We start from the raw sequence: 21,952 nt of genomic DNA, 5'->3' as shown, positions 1-21,952 counted from the left end.
AATGGGTTCTGAATTCTCACCTAAGTCTGATATTAACAAATCTTTTAGTCTTTAGTATCTCTGCTGTGATATTTCTCCAATCTCTAAGAACTAACCTAAAACATTTTAAAATAAGCTGATAACTATCATTTCAAGATAGCTCAGTTGGTAAAGAATCTGCCTGCAATGCAGGATACCCTGGTTTGATTCCTGGGTCGGGAAGATCTGCTGGAGAAGGGAAAGGCTACCCACTCCAGTATGCTTGGGCTTCCCTTGTGGTTCAACTTATAGAGTCTGCCTGCAATGTGGGAGACCCTAGTTTGATTCCTGGGTTGGGAAGATTCCCAGGACACGGGAAAGGCTGCCCACTCCAGTATTCTGGCCTGGAGAATTCCATGGACTGTATAGTCCATATGGGGTCACAAAGAGTTGGACACGACTGAGCCCCTTTCACGATTTTGTTGTTCAGTCACTCAGTCACGTCCAACTCTTTGAGACCTTATGGACTACAGCACACCAGGCTTCCCTGTTCTTCACTATCTCCCAGAGTTTGCTCAAACTCATGTCCATTGACTCAGTGATGCTATCTGACCACCTCATCCTTGGTTGCCCCCCTCCTCCTCCTACCCATGATCCCCATTGATTAAGAGTGTGCATTTTAGTAGGGGCTAGATAATGAAGCAAATCCCTATTGTTTTATTTATTGAGAACAAACATGTTCAAATTCTTAGTTTCTGTATGTTTTCTCTCTCCCTCAGGGAAATGAAACATTATTTGGAAAATCTTGAAACTGGTCAAACTTAGGGAAAAAGTACTTAAGGGGAAAAAAAAAGACATTTTATGTAGCAATAGTTTTATTCTATATTTCTTGTGATACTGAAAGACATTTTTCATATTTAAATAAAGAGCTGTATTTAATATGCTTCTCACAGATTGGGGGAAACATACTTTTAATATTTTATTTTTGATAAGGACTAAAGTGAAAGAAAGTAAAAGTGTTAGTCACTCAGTTGTGTCTGACTCTTGGGGACCTCATGGACTATAGCCCACCAGGCTTCTCTGTTCATGGAATTCTCCAGGCAAGAATTCTAGAGTGGATAGCTGTTCCCTTCTTTAGGGGATTTCTTAACCCAGGGATCAAACCCGGGTCACCTACACTGCAGGTGGATTCTTTACTATCTGAGCCATCAGATAAGGCCTACGCACTGTACTACTCAAAAGTTAAAAAAAAAACAAAACGTAATTGGAAATTATTAGACAATAAATTAGTGTTTATAAATTGGCAGCTTTCTTCTTTTGAGGTCTTGGTTCAGCTTCCTTTTGTTGAATTCTATGAATTTAGATCATTTTTTCACTTCCCTTTTGTATCCCTGCTCCCTCCATTTTGTCTTAGAATATATATAATATTTTAATTGAAGAATACAATATTCTATTCACTTGAAGTTCCGATTTCTTTTGTTACCCCACCACCAAGGATTCTGCAGAATGCTGGGTATTCTCCACCTAATGCTCACCAGTGGTGTTAACCACGTGCAGAGCTTTAAACAACTAAGGAATATTTTCCCTACATTTAAAGTCATATACATGAATGCATTTCTTACCTGACTAAGAATACGGCCACATTTTCTTCCTATTTTTTCCACCAAATCAAAAATTGGAAAATTCCAAGTATTCAGTTGCTCCATAATTGAGTCCAAGTTGTCCATGACAAGAGGTTCAGGAGCAAGAATTGGTTTTTCCTATAATGAAGATAAAATATTTTAACAACGTGCAGTTTTTCTACATAGCAATTTGTTCCTTCTTTGGTAAGTTCCTTCTTTTCTAAATCAAGTGGAATTTACCTGAAATAAATGACTTTGGGTGACTTAATGATCTTAAAAAAAAAAGTCAAAAGAAACAAAATATTGACCCCAAAGATATGAGAAAAGGTCTTAATGATTCAGACTATGAGTTTTGCGTTATGTGCTGCCTATTGCTGGTTCATCTATGCTATAGAAAAATTGGATGCTTCTTTCATAAATTAACATAACTGCTTTTTAGTCTTCTGTGTAATTCTTAAAGATTCAAGGACTTCAGAACACTCTGAAACTGTATGCAAATTTCCCTCTATATATTTATGTAAATTCTTCTGAGATGAGGATTCCTGGCTTATTGAACTCTAAAAAACAAAAACAAAAACAAAAAACAACAAAAAAACCTTGAGTAGGGAGAGGGAGTAAATCACCCTTACTCTAATTGGTACAATTTATATTATTGCTTCAAAATCAGCATTAATCCTATAGAGTTACAGTTACTACAATTTTCAGGTATTTTAATTTAATTCATGTGTTGCATGGTTTCCAAAAAACATGCACCAAATATATGTAAAAACAAAAATGTATAACAGGTACCAAATAAAGACATTCTTAAGAGTTTATTTACCAGAAAAAAAAAATGAGGATAAAGAAACACCTAAGTTATTTTATCTGACAAGTTTAAACTATAAATAGTAGGAGGGGGATATGTAAGTGTGTGTGTGTGTGTGCATATATATATATATATATAGTTATATGTATAGTTATATATAGTTACATATGTATATAATTAGGGAAGAGCCAGGTAGCGCTACTGGTAAAGAACATGCCTGCCAATGCAGGAGATGTAAGAGATGCATCTTACATCTTCGATCACTGGGTTGGGAAGATCCCCTGGAGAAGGAAATGGCAACCCACTCCAGTATTTTTACCTGGAGAATCCCATGGACAGATAGAGCCTGGCAAGCTACTGTTCATAGGGTCACAAATTTTTGAACACGACTGAAGCAACTTAGCATGCATATGTATAGCTATGCTTTGTATTGTTGCATGGTAAAAACCAATACAACATTGTAAAGCAATTATACTCCAATTAAAAACTAAATAAAAAATAAAAGTATATATGGTAAATTAGGTAAAAGAGAAATGATAAAAACAGCAATGGAAAATCACATTACAGTCAACTGTTTTCTGCTATTTATTGCCTCCCCCAAATGAACCAGACTCAAATGTATGCTTCCATCCTCTTTAAGTGGAGCTATTTAAATACACAGAATAAATACACAGAATAAAATACACAGAATAAATAAATAAAAAATATTTTAATGGGGAGTAAGTGTCAATGTCAACCTGGTTTAATATAACAAGGAAAATAAACACTGGCTCACTTTCTAAATCAAGGAGGTGCTAGAAAAAGCCAACAGAAGTCCTAAGATAAAGGACAGATTTCATTTTGATTGATTTATATTTATAAAATGTTACCTTCCTGATCGAGACAATTAATTTTCCTAGGCATATTTACATTTTTAGACTTGGTTAAGAAATACTGCAATCAGTTGTGGAGATGAATACTTAAGTTTTTAATCATTAAATACTAGAACTGACCCTATGGGCTATAGCCTGCCAGGCTCCTCTGTCCACAGGATTCTCTAGGCAAGAACACTGGAGTGGATTGCCATTTCCTCCTCCAGGGCATCTCTCCTACCCACGGGTCAAACCCACATCTCTTAATGTCTCCTGCACTGGGAAGCAGGTTCTTTACTATTAGCACCACCTGGGAAGCCACAATAGAATCCTGAGACCAGTAAGACTTAGAGGAAAATAATACAGATATACAGGAAGGGCTACAAGATACATGTAACCCATGTAAGAGGTGATTCAGGGATCTGTTCCTAAGTCAATTCCTGTCACAGAAACCAATTTTTCAAGTCAGTTAATGAGATAAGTGATGGGCGTCTACCAGGAACATCATGGTCTCCGGAGCGTAGGTGCTGCAAGATGACGTCTTTCTCAGAGCCTCTCTGGGGCCCTCAGTCTCATCTTCATTCTGTACAATATCACTGCTATCACTGTTGTTATTCGTTTCATAATCAGAGGTAACTTGAGTGACGTCATCTGCAATTAAAAGGCAAGAGCTTATTATGAAACTTGCAGTGAAAAAAGGGGTCCTATTTAAGCAAATAGTCCTAAAACACATACTACAAATATCATAGGAAAATTCCACTTTCCTGAGCTTACACACCAAGAACATAAGATCATCGGGTGGGCGAAAGCACACATTTTTGTTGTTGTTCAGTTGCTACGTCATGTCCAACTATTTGTGACCCCATGGACTGCAGCACCCCAGGCTTCCCTGTCCTTACTATTTCCCAGAGTCTGAGCAAACACATCCTTTTTAACCCAATAAAACAGATGGAATTATGATCTGTGATTTATATGACATCCAATAATCCCTCAATAATAATGCTCAGGTCAGTAGTTGATACCTCTTTGTGATCCTATGGATTGTAGCTTACCAGGTTCCTTTGTCCATGGAATTCTCCAGGCAAGAATACTGGAGTGAGTTGCTGTTTCTTTCTCCAGGGGATCTTCCTGATTCAGGAATCTAACCCAGGTCTCTTGCATTGCAGCCAGATTCTTTACCATTTGAATCACCAGGGATGCTAATCCCCAAATCCTACTTTATCTCTCCCTCACATGCTTTCCTCTTTGGTAACCCTAAGTTTATCTTCTATGTCTGTGAGTCTACTTCTGTTTTGTAGATAAGTTCACAGGTTTCATATAAACTCCTGTGACTTTATAATTCTTTTTCTTTTATGCATGCTCCAACACACTAAACTACCAAGTAGCTGATTAGAACCCTAACCCTAGAAATGTCACATGGGCAAGAGAATTTGAGGTGATACCCAAGAACAAAGCAATCTGTAGAATATAGAAGCCACAGCATGTGCTAAAGAGCATGGCAGGTCCTTGTATCCAATCTTGGTCCCTAGACATCTGTGCTTCCTTCCTTCCTTACTCATCTCCACTATCTTTCATTACAGTTAGTGCTGCTGCTGCTGCTGCTAAGTTGCTTCAGTCGTGTCCAACTCTGTGCGACCCCATAGACTGCAGCCCACCAGGCTCCCCCATCCCCGGGATTCTCCAGGCAAGAACACTAAACTGTGCTAATCAGAAAATACATCAGGTAATGTCAAGAGTCTGAAGAACATGCTTCTGGGGTAAAGACCTCAAGAAGCTTCTTCTGACTGAAACACCTGACTGAAATTTATGGGGTGCTCGCTACGTGGGAGATACCACAGAAAGCACTTTGTTTGTACAAATATGCTGAATCCTCTCAACAATCCTATGAGGTAGGTATTATTGCCCTACTGCATCATTAATATGCTCACTTTGCAAACAGGAAACTGAGGCACAGAAAGGCTTAAGTTGCCCAAGAGCCCACAGCTGATAAATCCTACCATCAGAAGTGAACTCATGAAATCTGAGTTCCTATATTCTACCTCTGATGAAATCTAGTTTTTCTTAAAATGGTTATTGCTTTCCATGGCCTATAAAATCTTCACCTTTCCCTAAGTCACAAAGATATCTTCCCGCATTCTCTTTCAGAAGTTTTACTGTTTTAGGTTTTACCATTGGGTCTGTGTGCCATCTCAGGATAAAATTTCATCAGGTGTGAAGTAAGGGGTGAGATTCATTTTTTCCTAGCTCCATTTGCTTGGAAAAATGGATCTTTGTTGAAGGTTCAACAGCTGAATAGGTGTGGGTCTAATGTGGGACTTTCTACTCAATTCCATATGATTCTATTTGATAATGTTTACACCAGCACCATACTTTCTTCTTTAGGGTAGTTTAAGTATTGAAGGAAAATTTGCTCTTTTTTTCCAAAGCTGCTTGAATAGTCTAGGTTTGTCAAATGTCCTCATATTGCTGGTGAATAATGGCTTTTATTATGTAGCCTATTCCGATCAGGAGTATTCTGTTGCACATTTTCAAGGACCCATCTTTCTTTTATCTTTCTCATGCAACTGCTTCTATATTAGAATCAGACACAGCAATTATAAAAACATGTAACTGATAAGTTTCAATCCCAGAATTTTCAGAAAAATGAAGAAGCACACTCAAAGGCCATATAGCTCCACAGGAGGCCAAGGGTGATAAGGAGACACTCCTTATTCTATCAGCCTCAGTAGAGTCAGGGAAGATCAGGGACGTAGAGAAGAGAATATTCTGAGTCTTCAGTGTACCCTATCGTATAACGGCCACACAGAGAACCCTCCTTTTAATTTCCCCTTGCCTATGTCCCTGGATGTTTGTCCACTGCCATGGCACATCATTCTCATAGGCAAATGATCAATATTTATTGAGTATTAAAAAATGCTGGAGCAGATAATTAAGAACCATTCTTAGATCACTCTATCATCATAAAGCCTAAAGTTCATATGTGTGTGTGTGTGTGCACAACACGTGCGCCCAGTTGTGTCTGACTCTTTGCAATCGCCTGGTCCATAGCCTGCCAGGCTCCCCTGTCCACGGAATTTCCCAGGCAAGGATGCTGGAGCGGGTTGCCATCTGCTACTCCCAGGGGATCTTCCTGACCCAGGGATCATGCCTTGGTCTCTGGGGTCTCCTGCATTGGCAGGTGGATTCTTTACCAGTAGCACCCCCTGGTTTCCTGCCTTATGAACTTGCAGCAATAACAAAAGCAAGTCCCTAGGGTTACACCAATAAAAATAAAATAATAATTATTATGATAACTATGGCAGCAAACACTCCTTACAGTGACCCAGATACTAAAATAAGTGCTTTCTGTACTTTAGTAATTTAACTATCTATAATCCTCGTCCAGTAGGACCCTTATTATCTCTATTACTGATGAAGGAACTAAGACACAGAGATTACAGACGAGTTGGAAGCAGAATCAGGATATAAATCAAGCTGCAATGCCTATTTTTCTGAGCCTCTGTAATACTGCCTCAAGAAAAACTATGGTTTTTACCTCCCAAGCTCACAGTAATCTAAGCAGGGTCAATTCTCAGGCTCTGTGATGGAGATCCCCAGAGCGTACCCTAAAATAGATGACCCTACAATGTCCAAGATAAAATAGCATTTCTATAGTGTTCTATACATTATAGAAAATGGTGTCTCATTTAAAAATATATTCATTTGTGTACAGACACAATAAACATTTTGGATAGCTTTGTATCAAAACATAACCCATGATTAACTCTAGGTAGTAGGACTGTGGATGATTTTTATCTCCTTCATTGTCTTTTTAAACTTGCAATCTAAAAAATCAGAAACATATGTTATCTTTTTCTGATTAGGAAAAAAAAAAATCTAGTAGAGCAGTTTCCATTTTGAGGAACAGAATCCAAAGAAGAATTACCTGTTCTGGTTGGTGTCCGAATGGCTGCCCCGCTTCTTTCCAGGGGCCCGTCGGCAGAAGTCCCCTGGGAATATGGTCTGCCACAGCTGAGAAATAATGGAACAGCTGTAAGTAGGTCCTTTATTTTCAGAAAATTGTAGGCACACACCAGGTATGTATATATTAGGATAAAAAACAATCACATATTCTGGCACTCTACTTATTCCTCTGATGGAAAAAAAATCATTTTGTCTTTTACATGGACATTGATATGTGGGATACTGTTTTGGTCAGTGGTAAGGAAAGCATATTAAAAAGCAGAGACATTACTTTGCCAACAAAGGTCTGTCTAATCAAGGCTATGGTTTTTCCAGTAGTCATGTATGGATGTGAGAGTTGGACTATAAAGAAAGCTTAGTGCCGAAGAATTGATGCTTTTGAACTGTGGCGTTGGAGAAGATTCCTGAGAGTCCCTTGGACTACAAGGAAATCCAACCAGTCCATCCTAAAGAAGATCAATCCTGGGTGTTCATTGGAGGGACTGATGTTTAAGCTGAAACTCCAATACTTTGTCCACCTGATGCAGAGAGCTGACTCATTGAAAAGACTCTGATGCTGGGAAAGATTGAAGGCAGGAGAAGGGGATGGCAGAGGATGAGATGGTTAGATGGTATCACCGACACAATGGACATGAGTTTAGGGGGACTCCGGGAGTTGGTGATGGACAGGGAGGCCTGGCGTGCTGCGGTTCATGGGGTCGCAAAGAGTTGGACACGACTGAGCGACTGAACTGAACTGAAGGAAAGCATACTCAATACAAAGGATCAGACACTCTGTTCAACTCTCATGCTCTTCCACAATCAAGATCATATTTGAGGTGAAATGAAACTGTTGGTAACTTTCTCTGACATTATTTAGAGAATCCTGGAATAGTCAGCTACATACTTACAGCAGTGATTTTGGAAGTGCCTATGTGTATTTGGTCAAAAATATCTTTCCCAGCGGAATCATTTTGTGTCTGCTAAAAAGCTTCATGATTAGATTTATTTCTGTGGGTTATATCCAAAAAGCCCTTTAAAAAATGATTGCAAACATGAAAATAAAAAAACTGGTAGATTATTTTTATTTTTTGCCATAAAATTTAATTATTTGTCTTCAGATGGATCAGTTCACCTGTTAAGGTATATTTTGACAAACAGTGGCTGTAAACCTGACCACACAGGATGCAAGTTGAGAAAAACAGATCAAGGGAGTATACTGTGGGTAAAGGAGATAAAGGGCTTCCCTGGGGGCTCAGTGGTAAAGAATCCGTTTGCCAGTGCAGGAGATGTGGGTTCAATCTCTGGGTTGAGAGGATGCCCTGGAGAAGGAAATGGCTACCCACATCAGTATTCTTGCCTGGAGAATCTCATGGACAGAGGAGCCTGGAGGGCTACAATCCATGGGGTTGCAAAGAGTTGAATATCAACATGGAGAAAAATGAAGGTCCTTGAGAGATGGGCAGGGTTCTTTAACATAAGAAGTTGGAGGAGGCAGGCTACATTTGCTTTCTCAACAGTTTGACTGTTTAATAAATTACAAAGTAATCCAGCAAATGGTCTGGCAAGTTTCTTCTCTCACTTATCTTGTTTAGAGACTTGATTAGGTTTTAATTCTGTATTTTGTTTCTGGGTTCTTTCATTCTGCCTAATATTATTCATACAAAGGGTCTCAGAGAACTTTTGTTTATTTGCTATTTAGCCACAAATTACTCACTCTAAATAGAAAAGAGAAGAATCATAGTTTATAATTTAATATATTAAATATCTCATCACTTTTTCCCCTTGAATTGTGTTTATATGTGTAGTGAGATAAGCATTTCCCAGTTAGAGTGTTTTCATCCAAAGCAAATTTATTTTTCAAGCCTTGAATGTCAGTGGAAAGCATCACATATGAAATATTTTAAATTATGAAATCCCATCAGTCTGACTTAGGGACTCAAAAGAAAATGACAGAACCGAAGGAAAAAGTCCATAGGTGTAAATTATGGGTTTCTGTTCTGGGATGAAACTTGGTAAAAGTAGTTTACTAGTTTGAAGATTTTTCTCTGCAAGATAATACTTGAAAGGAACGTTTAAATTAGGAGTTCAAATAGACTACCTCTCCTGCCAGAAAAACAGCTTGTTGCATAGACGTTACAGCAGCCAAGAGACTCGGATTCAACGCCAAGCCCTTCAAGTTCAGCAGGGAAAACCACAATAATTAGTCGTGTGTTTCTGGAGCTCTCTGTGCCTACATGGGTGGCTGCCTTGAAGGCAATAATAAAACATGGTTTGAATTATAGATTTATAAAGCCCCAGCAAATAAAACACACACTACTGGATTTATAAACATTACTGAACAAGTAGGCAGTTAAATTCCCTTGTTTTTCTCCAAAACCTCTTTTGTAAAAATCCCATTACATTCTTTCTGCTAAGAATACCAAAAAAAAAAAAAAAAAAACTTCGGTGAGCAAAGCTACGGAAGTGGTATAATACATCTTTTCTGAACCCCTTGGTTCTTCCTATAGGCAACTGATTTCTTAAAAGTCTGCAGCTCACAGTGGGAGTGTCTCCCTAGAAACGCTGCAAGCAGATGTCATTGAGTCTGGTGACTCCCTTGGGTTTCATCTGGGCCCAGGACGCACACCACAAAAAAGTGTTTCTTCAGGGTGTTCCCCCAGACACTAGCTCCACGGGCAATTACTGGGTGTTAACCTAAAGAAATGGGTTCTGTGGTTAAATAAAGTCAGGAGATGCCAGAGGAAACAAAACTCAAGGCGTTTTCTTTTTGCAGGACTTCTCAGAGCTTCCAATAAAGTGATGCGTGTTGTAAATCGCTAAAAGGAAAATATGATAGGCCTGTTTTACCACAGAAAAAGATGGGATTAACATCCTAAGGGAATGATTCTATTGAAAATGGTATTATGCACAGAGCAACAGAGTAAGGTTTGGATGGTGGAATAACTTTTCACTCCGGTCCTAACCAAACACAAATTATCATCCCTTTGAAAGTATTAATAAAGAGAAAAGCAAAAATAAAGATTATAAAAATGATTATTTAACACAGAATTTATGAACAAAGGGTCAGAAAATGAAATTTGTGAGGCTTAAATTTGAATTCACTGGTCAAATCTGGGTCTGTGACCCAGTATTTGATATAAGAAGACCAACATGTAACTAATTTATTCAGTTATGGTCATTCAGCTTAGGGGGGGAAATAACATTTTATTCAAGGCACTCTCATAATTATACTTAATTTTAAAACACTCAACTCTTTTCTACTTAAAAAAATTGCAATGCTTTAAAGCAGGTATTCAAGATGAAGCTATTACTGAAGAACAATAATATGTTAATTGGTAGAGAAGGTATTTCTTTTTTAGTGACAATATAGACAAAATAATTAATCTTACCATGTTAGGTTCTTTTTTCTTATCCCCTGTAAGAGACAACACTTTGTCTCCCTATTTAAACATGACAGAGCAGCACAGGCAATCGCTTCATTGTATTCAGAGATCCATTTGGGAACAGTCACAATGTGTGACACATTATCTGCACATTTTTAAAATGTCACAATGGGAAATGCAACCTTAAAAAACAGTACCTTTAAAATCGGTATAAAATTCTCCCCGGAGAACAAGTAAAAGATATCCCAACAAAATACCAAATTACACTGAATGACTTGATAGGAGTTTTTAATTAGATGTTTGATGCACTCTCTATCAGTAAGCAGGTAAAATATAAAACTAATTATTTTATATCAGCACCACAGACATGTATGGAACATAAGATCTCTAAAATTCCTATGAACGGAGAAGCACTGAAAAATTAAGTTTCTATTCCAGCCTATTCAACACAGACCACACTGTCTTGGACTTTCTTGTCAACTACTTAGGCAACCTACACAAAGCTATGTGGGCTGGTGGTGAGAGTTCCTAAGGGGAAAACCAGTGTTAGTTTTATTATTACTTAGACTCCAGTGAACAACATAAAATTCCTTACCTGCTGCATATAACAGGTGGATTCAGGATCTGAGGAGAAAGATCAGGGGCGCTCTGTGTGTAAGTTAAGGCCCGGTGAGAACTTAGGCCTGATTTGGCAGTTGTGTCGGAAGACTCTGGGAACTGCACTGCAGAAACTTTGCTGACCGGGCTGCTGGCAGGGGTCCCGTGGAGAGGTGAGGAACAGGGTGAGGAAAGAGGTGAAATTTTCACAAGGGAACCTAATAAACAAAGAGAGAACTGTTAAGTCCTAAGTAAATGTCTTTGAAAGTCAAAATTGCAGCTCTTAGCCTTCCCTTTGGACTCCTTTTAACTCAGGAAGGACTATGTGAGTCCTCAGACCACAGGGCTGGCCTCCTCTGCAGACAGGCTGCACAGTGGGGGCATCACTGCAGCATGAAATATGAGAAATGAATCATCATGAAAATTCAGTGGTAATGCTAGCAAGTTCAGTAAAAGCCCTGGTGTCCTGGAGTAACTTCAGGACAGAAAGATATTATTTTCTAATTTTTATTGGAGTATAGAACTCCTTATTGCCAAATTCAGACTTAAATTGAAGAAAGTAGGGAAAACCACTAGACCATTCAGGTATGACCTAAATCAAATCCCTTATGATTATACAGTGGAAGTGAGAAATAGATTTAAGGGCCTAGATCTGATAGATAGACTGCCTGATGAACAATGGAATGAGGTTCGTGACATTGTACAGGAGACAGGGATCAAGACCATCCCCATGGAAAAGAAATGCAAAAAAAGCAAAATGGCTGTCTGGGGAGGCCTTACAAATAGCTGTGAAAAGAAGAGAAGTGAAAAGCAAAGGAGAAAAAGAAAGATATAAACATCTGAATGCGGAGTTCCAAAGAATAGCAAGAAGAGATAAGAAAACCTTCTTCAGCGATCAATGCAAAGAAATAGAGGAAAACAACAAAATGGGAAAGACTAGAGATCTCTTCAAGAAAATCAGAGATACCAAAGGAACATTTCATGCAAAGATGGGCTCGATAAAGGACAGAAATGGTATGGACCTAACAGAAGCAGAAGATATCAAGAAGAGGTGGCAAGAATACACAGAAGAACTGTACAAAAAAGATCTTCACGACCCAGATAATCACGATGGTGTGATCACTGACCTAGAGCTAGACATCCTGGAATGTGAAGTCAAGTGGGCCTTAGGAAGCATCACTAAAAACAAAGCTAGTGGAGATGATAGAATTCCAGTTGAGCTATTTCAAATCCTGAAAGATGATGCTGTGAAAGTGCTGCACTCAATATGCCAGCAAATTTGGAAAACTCAGCAGTGGCCACAGGACTGGAAAAGGTCAGTTTTCATTCCAATCCCAAAGAAAGTCAATGCCAAAGAATGCTCAAACTACTGCACAATTGCACTCGTCTCACACACTAGTAAAGTAATGCTCAAAATTCTCCAAGCCAGGCTTCAGCAATATGTGAACCGTGAACTTCCAGATGTTCAAACTGGATTTAGAAAAGGCAGAGGAACCAGAGATCAAATTGCCAACATCCGCTGGATCATGGAAAAAGCAAGAGAGTTCCAGAAAAACATCTATTTCTGCTTTATTGACTATGCCAAAGCCTTTGACTGTTTGGATCACAATAAACTGTGGAAAATTCTGAAAGAGATGGGAATACCAGACCACCTGATCTGCCTCTTGAGAAATTTGTATGCAGGTCAGGAAGCAACAGTTAGAACTGGACATGGAACAACAGACTGGTTCCAAATAGGAAAGGGAGTACGTTAAGGCTGTATATGGTCACCCTGCTTATTTAACTTATATGCAGAGTACATCATGAGAAACGCTGGACTGGAAGAAACACAAACTGGAATCAAGATTGCCAGGAGAAATATCAATAACCTCAGATATGCAGATAACACCACCCTTATGGCAGAAAGTGAAGAGGAACTCAAAAGCCTCTTGATGAAAGTGAAAGTGGAGAGTGAAAAAGTTGGCTTCAAGCTCAACATTCAGAAAACGAAGATCATGGCATCTGGTCCCATCACTTCATGGGAAATAGATGGGGAAACAGTGGAAACAGTGTCAGACTTTATTTTTCTGGGCTCCAAAATCACTGCAGATGGTGACTGCAGCCATGAAATTAAAAGACGCTTACTCTTTGGAAGGAAAGTTATGACCAACCTAGATAGCATATTCAAAAGCAGAGACATTACTTTGCCAACAAAGGTTCATCTAGTCAAGGCTATGCTTTTTCCTGTGGTCATGTATGGATGTGAGAGTTGGACTGTGAAGAAGGCTGAGTGCCAAAGAATTGATGCTTTTGAACTGTGGTGTTGGAGAAGACTCTTGAGAGTCACTTGGACTGCAAGGAGATCCAACCAGTCCATTCTGAAGGAGATCAGCCCTAGGATTTCTTTGGAAGGAATGATGCTAAAGCTGAAACTCCAGTACTTTGGCCACCTCATGCGAAGAGTTGACTCACTGGAAAAGACTCTGATGCTGGGAGGGATTGGGGGCAAGAGGAGAAGGGGAAGACAGAGGATGAGATGGCTGGATGGCATCACTGACTGGATGGACGTGAGTCTTAGTGAACTCCGGGAGTTCATGATGGACAGCGAGGCCTGGCCTGCTGCGATTCATGGGGTCGCAAAGAGTCGGACACGACAGAGTGACTGATCTGATCTGATCTGATAGATGATTTACAATGCTGTGTTAGCACATCAAAGTGAATTCCCATATAGGCCATTGCAGAGTATTGAGAGAGTTCCCCGTGCTATACAGCAGGTTACTATTAGTTTCCTATTTTATATAGCGACTTCACTTTCAATTTTCACTTTCATGCATTGGAGAAGGAAATGGCATCCCACTCCAGTATTCTTGCCTGGAGAATCCCAGGGACAGGGGAGCCTGGTGGGCTGCCGTCTATGGGGTCGCACAGAGTTGGACACGACTGAAGTGACTTAGCAGCAGCAGCAGCAGCAGCAGCAGTGTGTATATATTGATTCCAATCTCCCAATTTATCTCCGCCCCCATCACTTATATTCTGGTGACCATAAGGTGACCATCTGTAACTCTACTTGTTTTGTAAACATGTCCATTTGTAACCCCCCCCCTTTTTTTTGTAGATTCCACCTATAAGCTATATCATATGATATTTGTCTTTCTGCAGAAGGGTATTATTTTCTCCTCCCATTTTTGTTTTCTCTTGGCATTCTGACCTGATGATAATAGTTAAAAACTTCTCATGTGTTTGCCTTCTCTTTCATTATGAGGTTTTTAGTAGCAACAGGATCTGCCATAGTTTTCAACATTAATGTATGTGGAGCAGAGTTTTTTGGCAGGCATTGGCTGCTTAGTGGTGGTAATGGTTTCGTTGCTAAGTCATGTCTGATGCTTGTGACCCTGTGGACTGTAGCCTGCCAGGCTCCTCTGTCCATGGGATTTTCCAGGCAAGAATACTGGAGTGGGTTACCACCTCCAGGCAATCTTCCTGATCCAGGGATCAAACTTGTGCCTCCTGTGTCACAAGCAGATTCTTTATCTCTGAGCCACCACTGGTTGCTTAAAATATGTAAATGAAGAAGATCCATTTTTGAGGGAGTTTATTAACCATCCACACTTTCAGTGAAACTAACTTTTGTGTGTCAGAAACTGTTTGGATACATTGAAAAATGTAACATGATCCATTTCAGATGAAACAATGACTTCAAGCTCAAATGATAAGTGTGGACATTTGTGCCAAACTGTGTTTACTCTTGGTTGTGAAAATTTTAAAGAGCACTGGCATCCATTTCCAAGCACTGACGTCTGAGGACCGGGATGATGTCTTTTGAAGTTACTCTCTCCAAATACAGAGAATACAGCCTGCACTAAAACTGAAGGAGAGAGAGAGAGAAGTTCTAACCAGCCTCCCGCTTACTATTTCTCATGACCACATGGCTAAACAGTCTACTGTAAAGCAAATAAAGTGAAATCCTTAAAAGTCATTTTTCTATTGCTCATCACTCTGGGGAGACATACAGCCAGCGATATTCACATCACTGAATAAGATGTGTGGTGACCTGGCAGCTGGCCTAGTTTGCTTCCAATGTCCAGTTCTCTCAAAAGTTTTATTTGTCACAGCCAGAGGTTTTCTGGTCCACTGAAAGGAATATTAGGCTTGTTGATTGGCTTTTATAATGTTTAAGTTTCTTGTTAGCACTGCTATTTATTATTTTGTCTACTTTAAAATATAAGAAATTATACTCTTTCTTTGATTAAATGTGGAGGCTAGCTACCCCTCCAAGGCCTTTTCTCAATATTTCTATGGATTCCTGATCAACAGCTCAACCTCTGCCTATGTTGAACAAATGAAACCACTTTGACCCAGGAAGATTAAATAACCTCCCCAGGGTCACAGTGAGAGGAAATAGGAGAATATGGAGTGAGCCTAGCATTCTTGGTAGATTGTGCTTTATTAGCACACTATTCTATCAGAAACGACCCAACGAGGAAGGAAAATTCATTGTCTACTAGGTTGCATGTTTTGCTCTTTACAATCACATACCTTATGGTTTGCATTTTGATTTCTATTACTACTGAAAAGATTTAGCTATTTTACCAAAGAAAAATCAAAGTGTTAGTTGTGTTTGACTCTCTGCAACCCCATGGACTGTAGCCCACCAGGCTCCTCTGTCCATTGGATTCTCTATTCAAGAATATTGGAGTAGGTAGCCATTCCCTTTTCCAAGGGGTCTTCCCAATCCAGGGATCAAATCTAGGTCTCTTGCATTGCAGGCAAATTTTTCATAGTCTGAGCCACTGCTGACAAACTATATCCTTATGTAATTTCCTGAGCCAAAAGACACCTAAGTACACTGGATTTTTAACTCACTGTTTTCCAACCAACCTATCATTGTGTGCAGCAAGTAAGTTACAAGTGTTCTGGGAAGTACTAACAGTTGTACATTTTTATCAATTTGAGTGCTCCAGAATAAATTAAATTTTATTATGATCACTAATATAATTTGATTTTCTTATTTTATAAAATAAATACAAATTTCAAAAACCTCTCAATTCTTTTCATTTCACCACAGCTATATAACATATTTGCACATATCATTATACAAATATATAAGCTGTCATATAAGAAAAGTTAGAAAGTGTTAGTTTAATTTAGACTATTTATTAAATTAAGGCCGACTGAGTCTCCAGATAATCTTAGAAAAGCAGCTTAACCATTAAGGAGTTGGATACTAGTTTGATGTGGTTTAAAGGTTATCAAGGTATTTGCACAGAGTAAGTATCCCAATGATTTGTTCATTTAACAAATATTGATTGTGCGCCCTATTCCAGGGAGTAAAGGATGCGATAGTGAATGAAAGAAAATTCCCTGCTCTTGGAGCTTTCAGGGGAGACAGAAACTAGAGAAAGAAGAGAAGGAGGAAGAAGAAAGGGGGTTGGGGAAGAAAAGAAAGTCAGGGAATTTTAACTGATACAAAGCAACTATTATACAAAGTAAGCTAAGTCAGAAAGAGAAAGACAAATATTGCATATTAATGCATGTATATGGAATCTAAAAAGATAGTACTGATCACCCTACTTGCATAGCAGCAAAGAAGACACAGACATGTTGGACACAGTGGGGGAAGGAGGAGGTGGGATGATGAGAGAATAGCACTGAAACATAAACATTGCTATATGTAAAACAAATAGCCAGTGGGAGTTCGATGTATGATGCAGGGAACCCAAAGTCGTGCTCTGTGATAACCTAGAGGGGTGGCATGGGGATGGAGGTGGGAGGTGGAGTCAAGAGGGAGGGGACATATGTATACCTATGGCTGATTCATGTCAATGTATGGCAAAAACCATCACAATATTGTAAAGTAATTATCCTCTAATTAAAAAAAAAATATATATATATATACACACCACATAAGTAAATATATTTCATACCCAGAAAACAAATAATGCAGAGGATAGAGGATCAAGAAGGACAGAATGCCCTAAGGCTAACATTTGAACAGAGGCTTGATAAAATAAGGAAGACATTTAGACAAGTATTGGGGAAAACATGTTCCAGAAAGAGGGACCTACCCGGGGGTTGTCAGAGGACCAGTTAGGAGGTCAGTGTGACTGCAGGTTAGCAAAGAGGAAGGAGGGGAAGGGAACATGGTCAGAGAGATTGTGGGGCAAGGTTGCATGGGGCTGGCCAGATCATGGCAAAGTTTTAATTCCGGCATCATTTTTTTTTTTTTTTTTAAGGAATTATCTTTTTTGTGGTGGTTGTTTTTTGTATGTTTTGTTTAGCTGCATTGCAAGGTATGAAAGATCTTAGTTTCCTGAGCAGGGATTGAAACCGTGCCCCCTGCAGTGGAAGCACAGTGTCTTAACCACTGGATCACCAGGAAAGTCCCAGTTGGGTGGCGCTAGTGGTAAAGAACCTGCCTGCCAATGCCAGAGACATAAGAGATGCGAATTCGATCCCTGGGTCAGAAAGATTCCCTGGAGGACGGCATGGCAACCCACTACAGCATTCTTGCCTGAAAAGTCCTATGGACAGAGGAGCCTGGTGCCTACAATCCATGGGGTCACAAATGATCCATACAGTCCACAGAGCAGGACGTGAATGAACAACTGAGCACACAGGCACACCAAAGAGGCTCCTGACAGGCACCGCTTTAGGCAATTTCTTAATTATTCTGATAACTAATTGTGAGTTTGGGGATAGTTTCCTAGCACTTTTTAAAAGTAGTTGAAAGCCTGTGGGAACATGATCCATTTCTGTCTGCACACATATATTTTCTGAAGGCAATTTATGAGAGGAGTGATTTTCTTCACTGTTGATTTTTAATAGCTGCCAGCTGATTCACTTAGAGACATGCAATTCGCTCTTAAAAATTTAAAAATCCACTCAATGATTAGAGTTCTTGGAACTTAGGGATTAACAAAATTTAAAACAAATAAGCAGAACTAAAGACTCCAGACTTACTGCCTGGAATGAAATTTAAAATGAACCTTGTAACAGAGGAAAAACACTTTGCTTCTGCAAGGGTGTGAGGTTACATATTTTGAACAATGTGAACAAGCAGGGGTCTTGGCAACCCCCTGAAAAGCAAGAACATTTTATTCTACAGGTGAGAAGATAAAGGCATAAACATATAAATTTCTTTTTCCTCAAGCCAAACTATTTCTCACAGTGTGTGTTATCATAGTCTACTTAAAATTTTAAAAGCAGAAATGGTTAGGAATGCTGTAGGAAATGGCCATATATTTACATACATTAGTCTTCAAATAGGAGAGATGACAAATGTAGAGAATAATCAAATAAAAGAAGTGAAAGTCGCTCAGTCATGTCTGACTTTTTGTGATCCCATGAACTATACAGTCCATGGAATTCTCCAGGCCAGGATACTGGAGTGGGTAGCCTTTCCCTTCTCCAGGAGATCTTCCCAACCCAGGGATTGAACCCAGGTCTCCCGCATTGCAGGCAGGTTCTTTACCAGCTGAGCCACACGGGAAGCCCAAGAATACTGGAGTGGGTAGCCTGTCCCTTCTCCAGCGGATCCTCCCAACCCAGGAATCGAACCAGGATCTCCTGCATTGCAGGTGGATTCTTTACCAACTGAGCTATGAGGGAAGACTACTCTTTCTTAGAAGGAGAGACTGCAAATAAAATTATTTCACAGGAAAAGGATATTATTATATGTCATCAAAAACAAATTATTTTATAAGATTATTTAAAGTGTAATCATGTCTAAAGTTAGAGGGATAGAACTGATAACCCCTGAAGTCTCACCCAATCTTATGTTACACAAATACACACACACACATACACATGAAGGGACTGAGATAAATGTGCATGCTCTCAAACATATTTATCCTCATTTTTCTTGAATAATTTTAAGAGACTCCAGGAAAAAGACCCAGCTCATGAAATACAATTCTTTGGATGATTCAGACCACTCTACTCTGAAATACTTAAAATTAAAAATTTAAAAATTAAAAACATAACTTTAAAAAGTTCTAAAGTACCAACTCCTTTGAGTAATTGAGTCTTTAATTCCTTGCTCCTGAGAACATGAGAAAATGTGGGTCAAGACACAAGGAACTTTGGGCAATCAAAAGGAGATGATAAACAATACTGGAGGGAAATGATTTAAGTGAATCCATCTGTTTGTGCTTTAAAATTCTGTTTAATTTTCATTGAACAAAAAAGGGACCAGCCTGTCTGATAAATACATGCCTCTTCTCCACACCCACAGGAAAACAGCCCCAATATTTTTCCAAAACAAAAAGTAAAATTACACAGATGCAAAAAGGAAAAAAAAATCACAATGCCATAATTCAAGTTGTCTCTCATTTCAAATTTTCTATAGGCAAAACTCAGTCTAACTTTCAGGTATAGAGATATCTGTAATCATTGCAATAGGATTATCAGAATCATAAAATTTATAAGAATCTGGAAAGGGAACGACTCACTGCAGCTCTGATAAGCATGAATTAGATTTCAAAAGTAGAATGACAGAAAGGCATTTTTACATATTCAGTGACTCAGAAAAGCAACACAGAAAATAAATTATATTTATATCTCCTGTTTTCAGGCTTTAATCAAAGGACTCATATGTGATTTCATCCATTTATTTTATATTAGTAACTGCATAATAATTGGTTGTGCTTCAACTGTTTAAATGAATACTGATGGATGGAGCCAGAGGACTCACTGTTTACTTGATTTGCGCAAAGAACAGATTTCATTAGTCCCATCTCAAAACAGGTCGTTTATCTTCCAGTGTTTCTGTACTCTAAGTTTACGCTTGCATCCCCTATCTCTTCTGCCTACTGCTTCTTACTTTCCTCCTCACACTTTATTTAATTCCATTTCCTTACTCTCTTGGCCACATAAAGGGGCTTTTCTCTGCCTCTTTCCACATTTTCTTGAAACCTGGGGCAGGGGTGGGGGTTGGGGAGGTGGGTGTAGCAGGGCATCACACTCACTTAAATCACATCTATTTGGCAAATCAACCCCAACCAGCCATCCATGCAGGGAGATGAGTTCCCAAACAGAAGGGCCCATCTGATCAGGTAGAACTGTACTTGAGTTTCAGCTCTCTTGACTCTTGGAAAGTTTTCTTCCTTTTGGCAGACTTTCAGGGATTTAAACAATTCAGCATACATAGGATATAGGTTACTTTATAAACATTTAGCTCTGCTGTGAGAGCAGTCTAAAGATGGCACAATGCAAAATCCTTCCCAAACCAATCAATGACAGAGATGTTTTATGTACTTTAAGGCAAGAATGTGGGAGGCTCTTGCCGTTACTGTGACCCTTGTGTGTGTGTGTGTGTGTGTGTGATTCAGTAGTGTCCAACTCTTTGTGACCCCATGGACTGTAGCCCACCAGGCTCCTCTCTCCATGTTATCTTCCAGGCAAGAATACTGGAGTGGGTTCCCATTCCCTTCTCCAGGGGATCTTCCCAACCAAGGGATTGAATCCACATCTCTTGCATCTCCTGCATTGGTAGGTGGATTGTTTAACACTGGGCCACCTGAGAAGCCCAACTCTCATCTCTACCATCTGCCTTTGTGGTATCCTCTGTGGAGCCTCTTTTCCTTTCACATGTTGCCCTTCTTAAGCACAGGCATATGAAGTCAGGAGCAGGGCACAGAATCTGAGGTTGTTCCTCAAGTCTGTCTCATCATTTGCTCTATTATTTCTAGGGAATACACTAACCATTAATTTCTATCTTCTTGACTTTATCATGTTGATAAAGAATGTTATCTTAAGAATTTTAATTTCATGACCTAGTGAAGAAATTGAGAGACAGAAAACCAAATCCTTTCATTATCTTGTCCTCGGCTAGGGACAAGACCAAAAAAAATCCTAATTTTAAGTTATCTCAATTTGTCATCCCCATTTTTTTCTAATAAGTCTTTAGGACAAAAGAAAGAATTCTGGATTAATTGTGTGGCCTTGGGCAAGTTACTCAACATTTCTGCCTCAGTTTCCTCATCTGAGTCTGTTTTCTGAGCAATACAAGAGTGCAGAACATTTCAATTCATCCTTCATCCCTTGAGTTACTTGTCATTATTGTCTCACATTTTAATTATTTTCCTTAAAAATCTTTTAAAAAATACCTACAATCTGAAAATATTGGGTTGGCCAAAAAGTTTGGGTGTTTCTGTAACATCTTATGGAAAAACCCAAATGAACATTTTGGCCAACTCAATACTATTATTTATGCATATCATGTTTGTTTGAATGTAATCATGGTTTTCTAATTTATCTGTTCATCATTTCTATTATACCTTACAAATTTTCCTCTGCTCCTTTTCTTTCTAAAATATAAACTTCTTTAGTTAAGATCTGGTAGGTGGTAAAGTTGTGACTTGCCTGAATATGTCTTTAATTTATTTCTACTCTTTCGAAACAGATTTGCCTGGTGTACAATTTTAGGTTGACTATCATATTCTCTCAAAACTTTGAAGAAAACATTTTTCTGTCTTCTGACTCCATTTATTTACAACAATTTTGCTCTCAGACTGACTGAAGGGACATATCTCTGGCTAACTTCAAGATTTTTTTCATCTCTGGCATTCTGTGATTTCACTATTCTGTGTCTATGTTTAAATTGTTTGTTCTTTGTCCTTTCCTCCTCAAATAGTTTGTTTCCTATCCTCTACTAAAACTATGATTATGTATATTAGACTTCCTGATGACTCCTCCTAAGGCTCTCAGAATCTATTACATTTTCCAACTTCTCATCTGAGCTTCATTCCGTATACTTTCTTCACATTCTCTGCCTTTCAGTTTACTAATTCTCCAAAATTTTAGTAGTCTTTT

General features: G+C 38.9%; 1 protein-coding gene across 3 annotated transcripts in view; it reads right to left on the bottom strand.

The window, feature by feature from the left end:
• Positions 1-21,952, bottom strand: part of PDE3A (phosphodiesterase 3A) — a 376,263-nt gene that overhangs the window by 37,437 nt on the left and 316,874 nt on the right. For all 3 annotated transcript variants that reach the window (XM_005911912.3, XM_070371160.1, XM_070371161.1), the window contains exons 6-9: positions 11,160-11,379; positions 7,162-7,247; positions 3,733-3,887; positions 1,581-1,718 (exon numbers count right to left, since the gene is read on the bottom strand). In XM_005911912.3, the coding sequence (XP_005911974.3) occupies positions 1,581-1,718; positions 3,733-3,887; positions 7,162-7,247; positions 11,160-11,379 (599 nt within the window). The remainder of the gene's footprint in view (positions 1-1,580; positions 1,719-3,732; positions 3,888-7,161; positions 7,248-11,159; positions 11,380-21,952) is intronic.

Source organism: Bos mutus, chromosome 5 (assembly GCF_027580195.1).
Source record: "Bos mutus isolate GX-2022 chromosome 5, NWIPB_WYAK_1.1, whole genome shotgun sequence".
Lineage (NCBI taxonomy): Eukaryota > Metazoa > Chordata > Mammalia > Artiodactyla > Bovidae > Bos > Bos mutus.
Note: the sequence above shows the minus strand (reverse complement) of the source record. Positions and strands in the feature narration are given on the sequence as shown.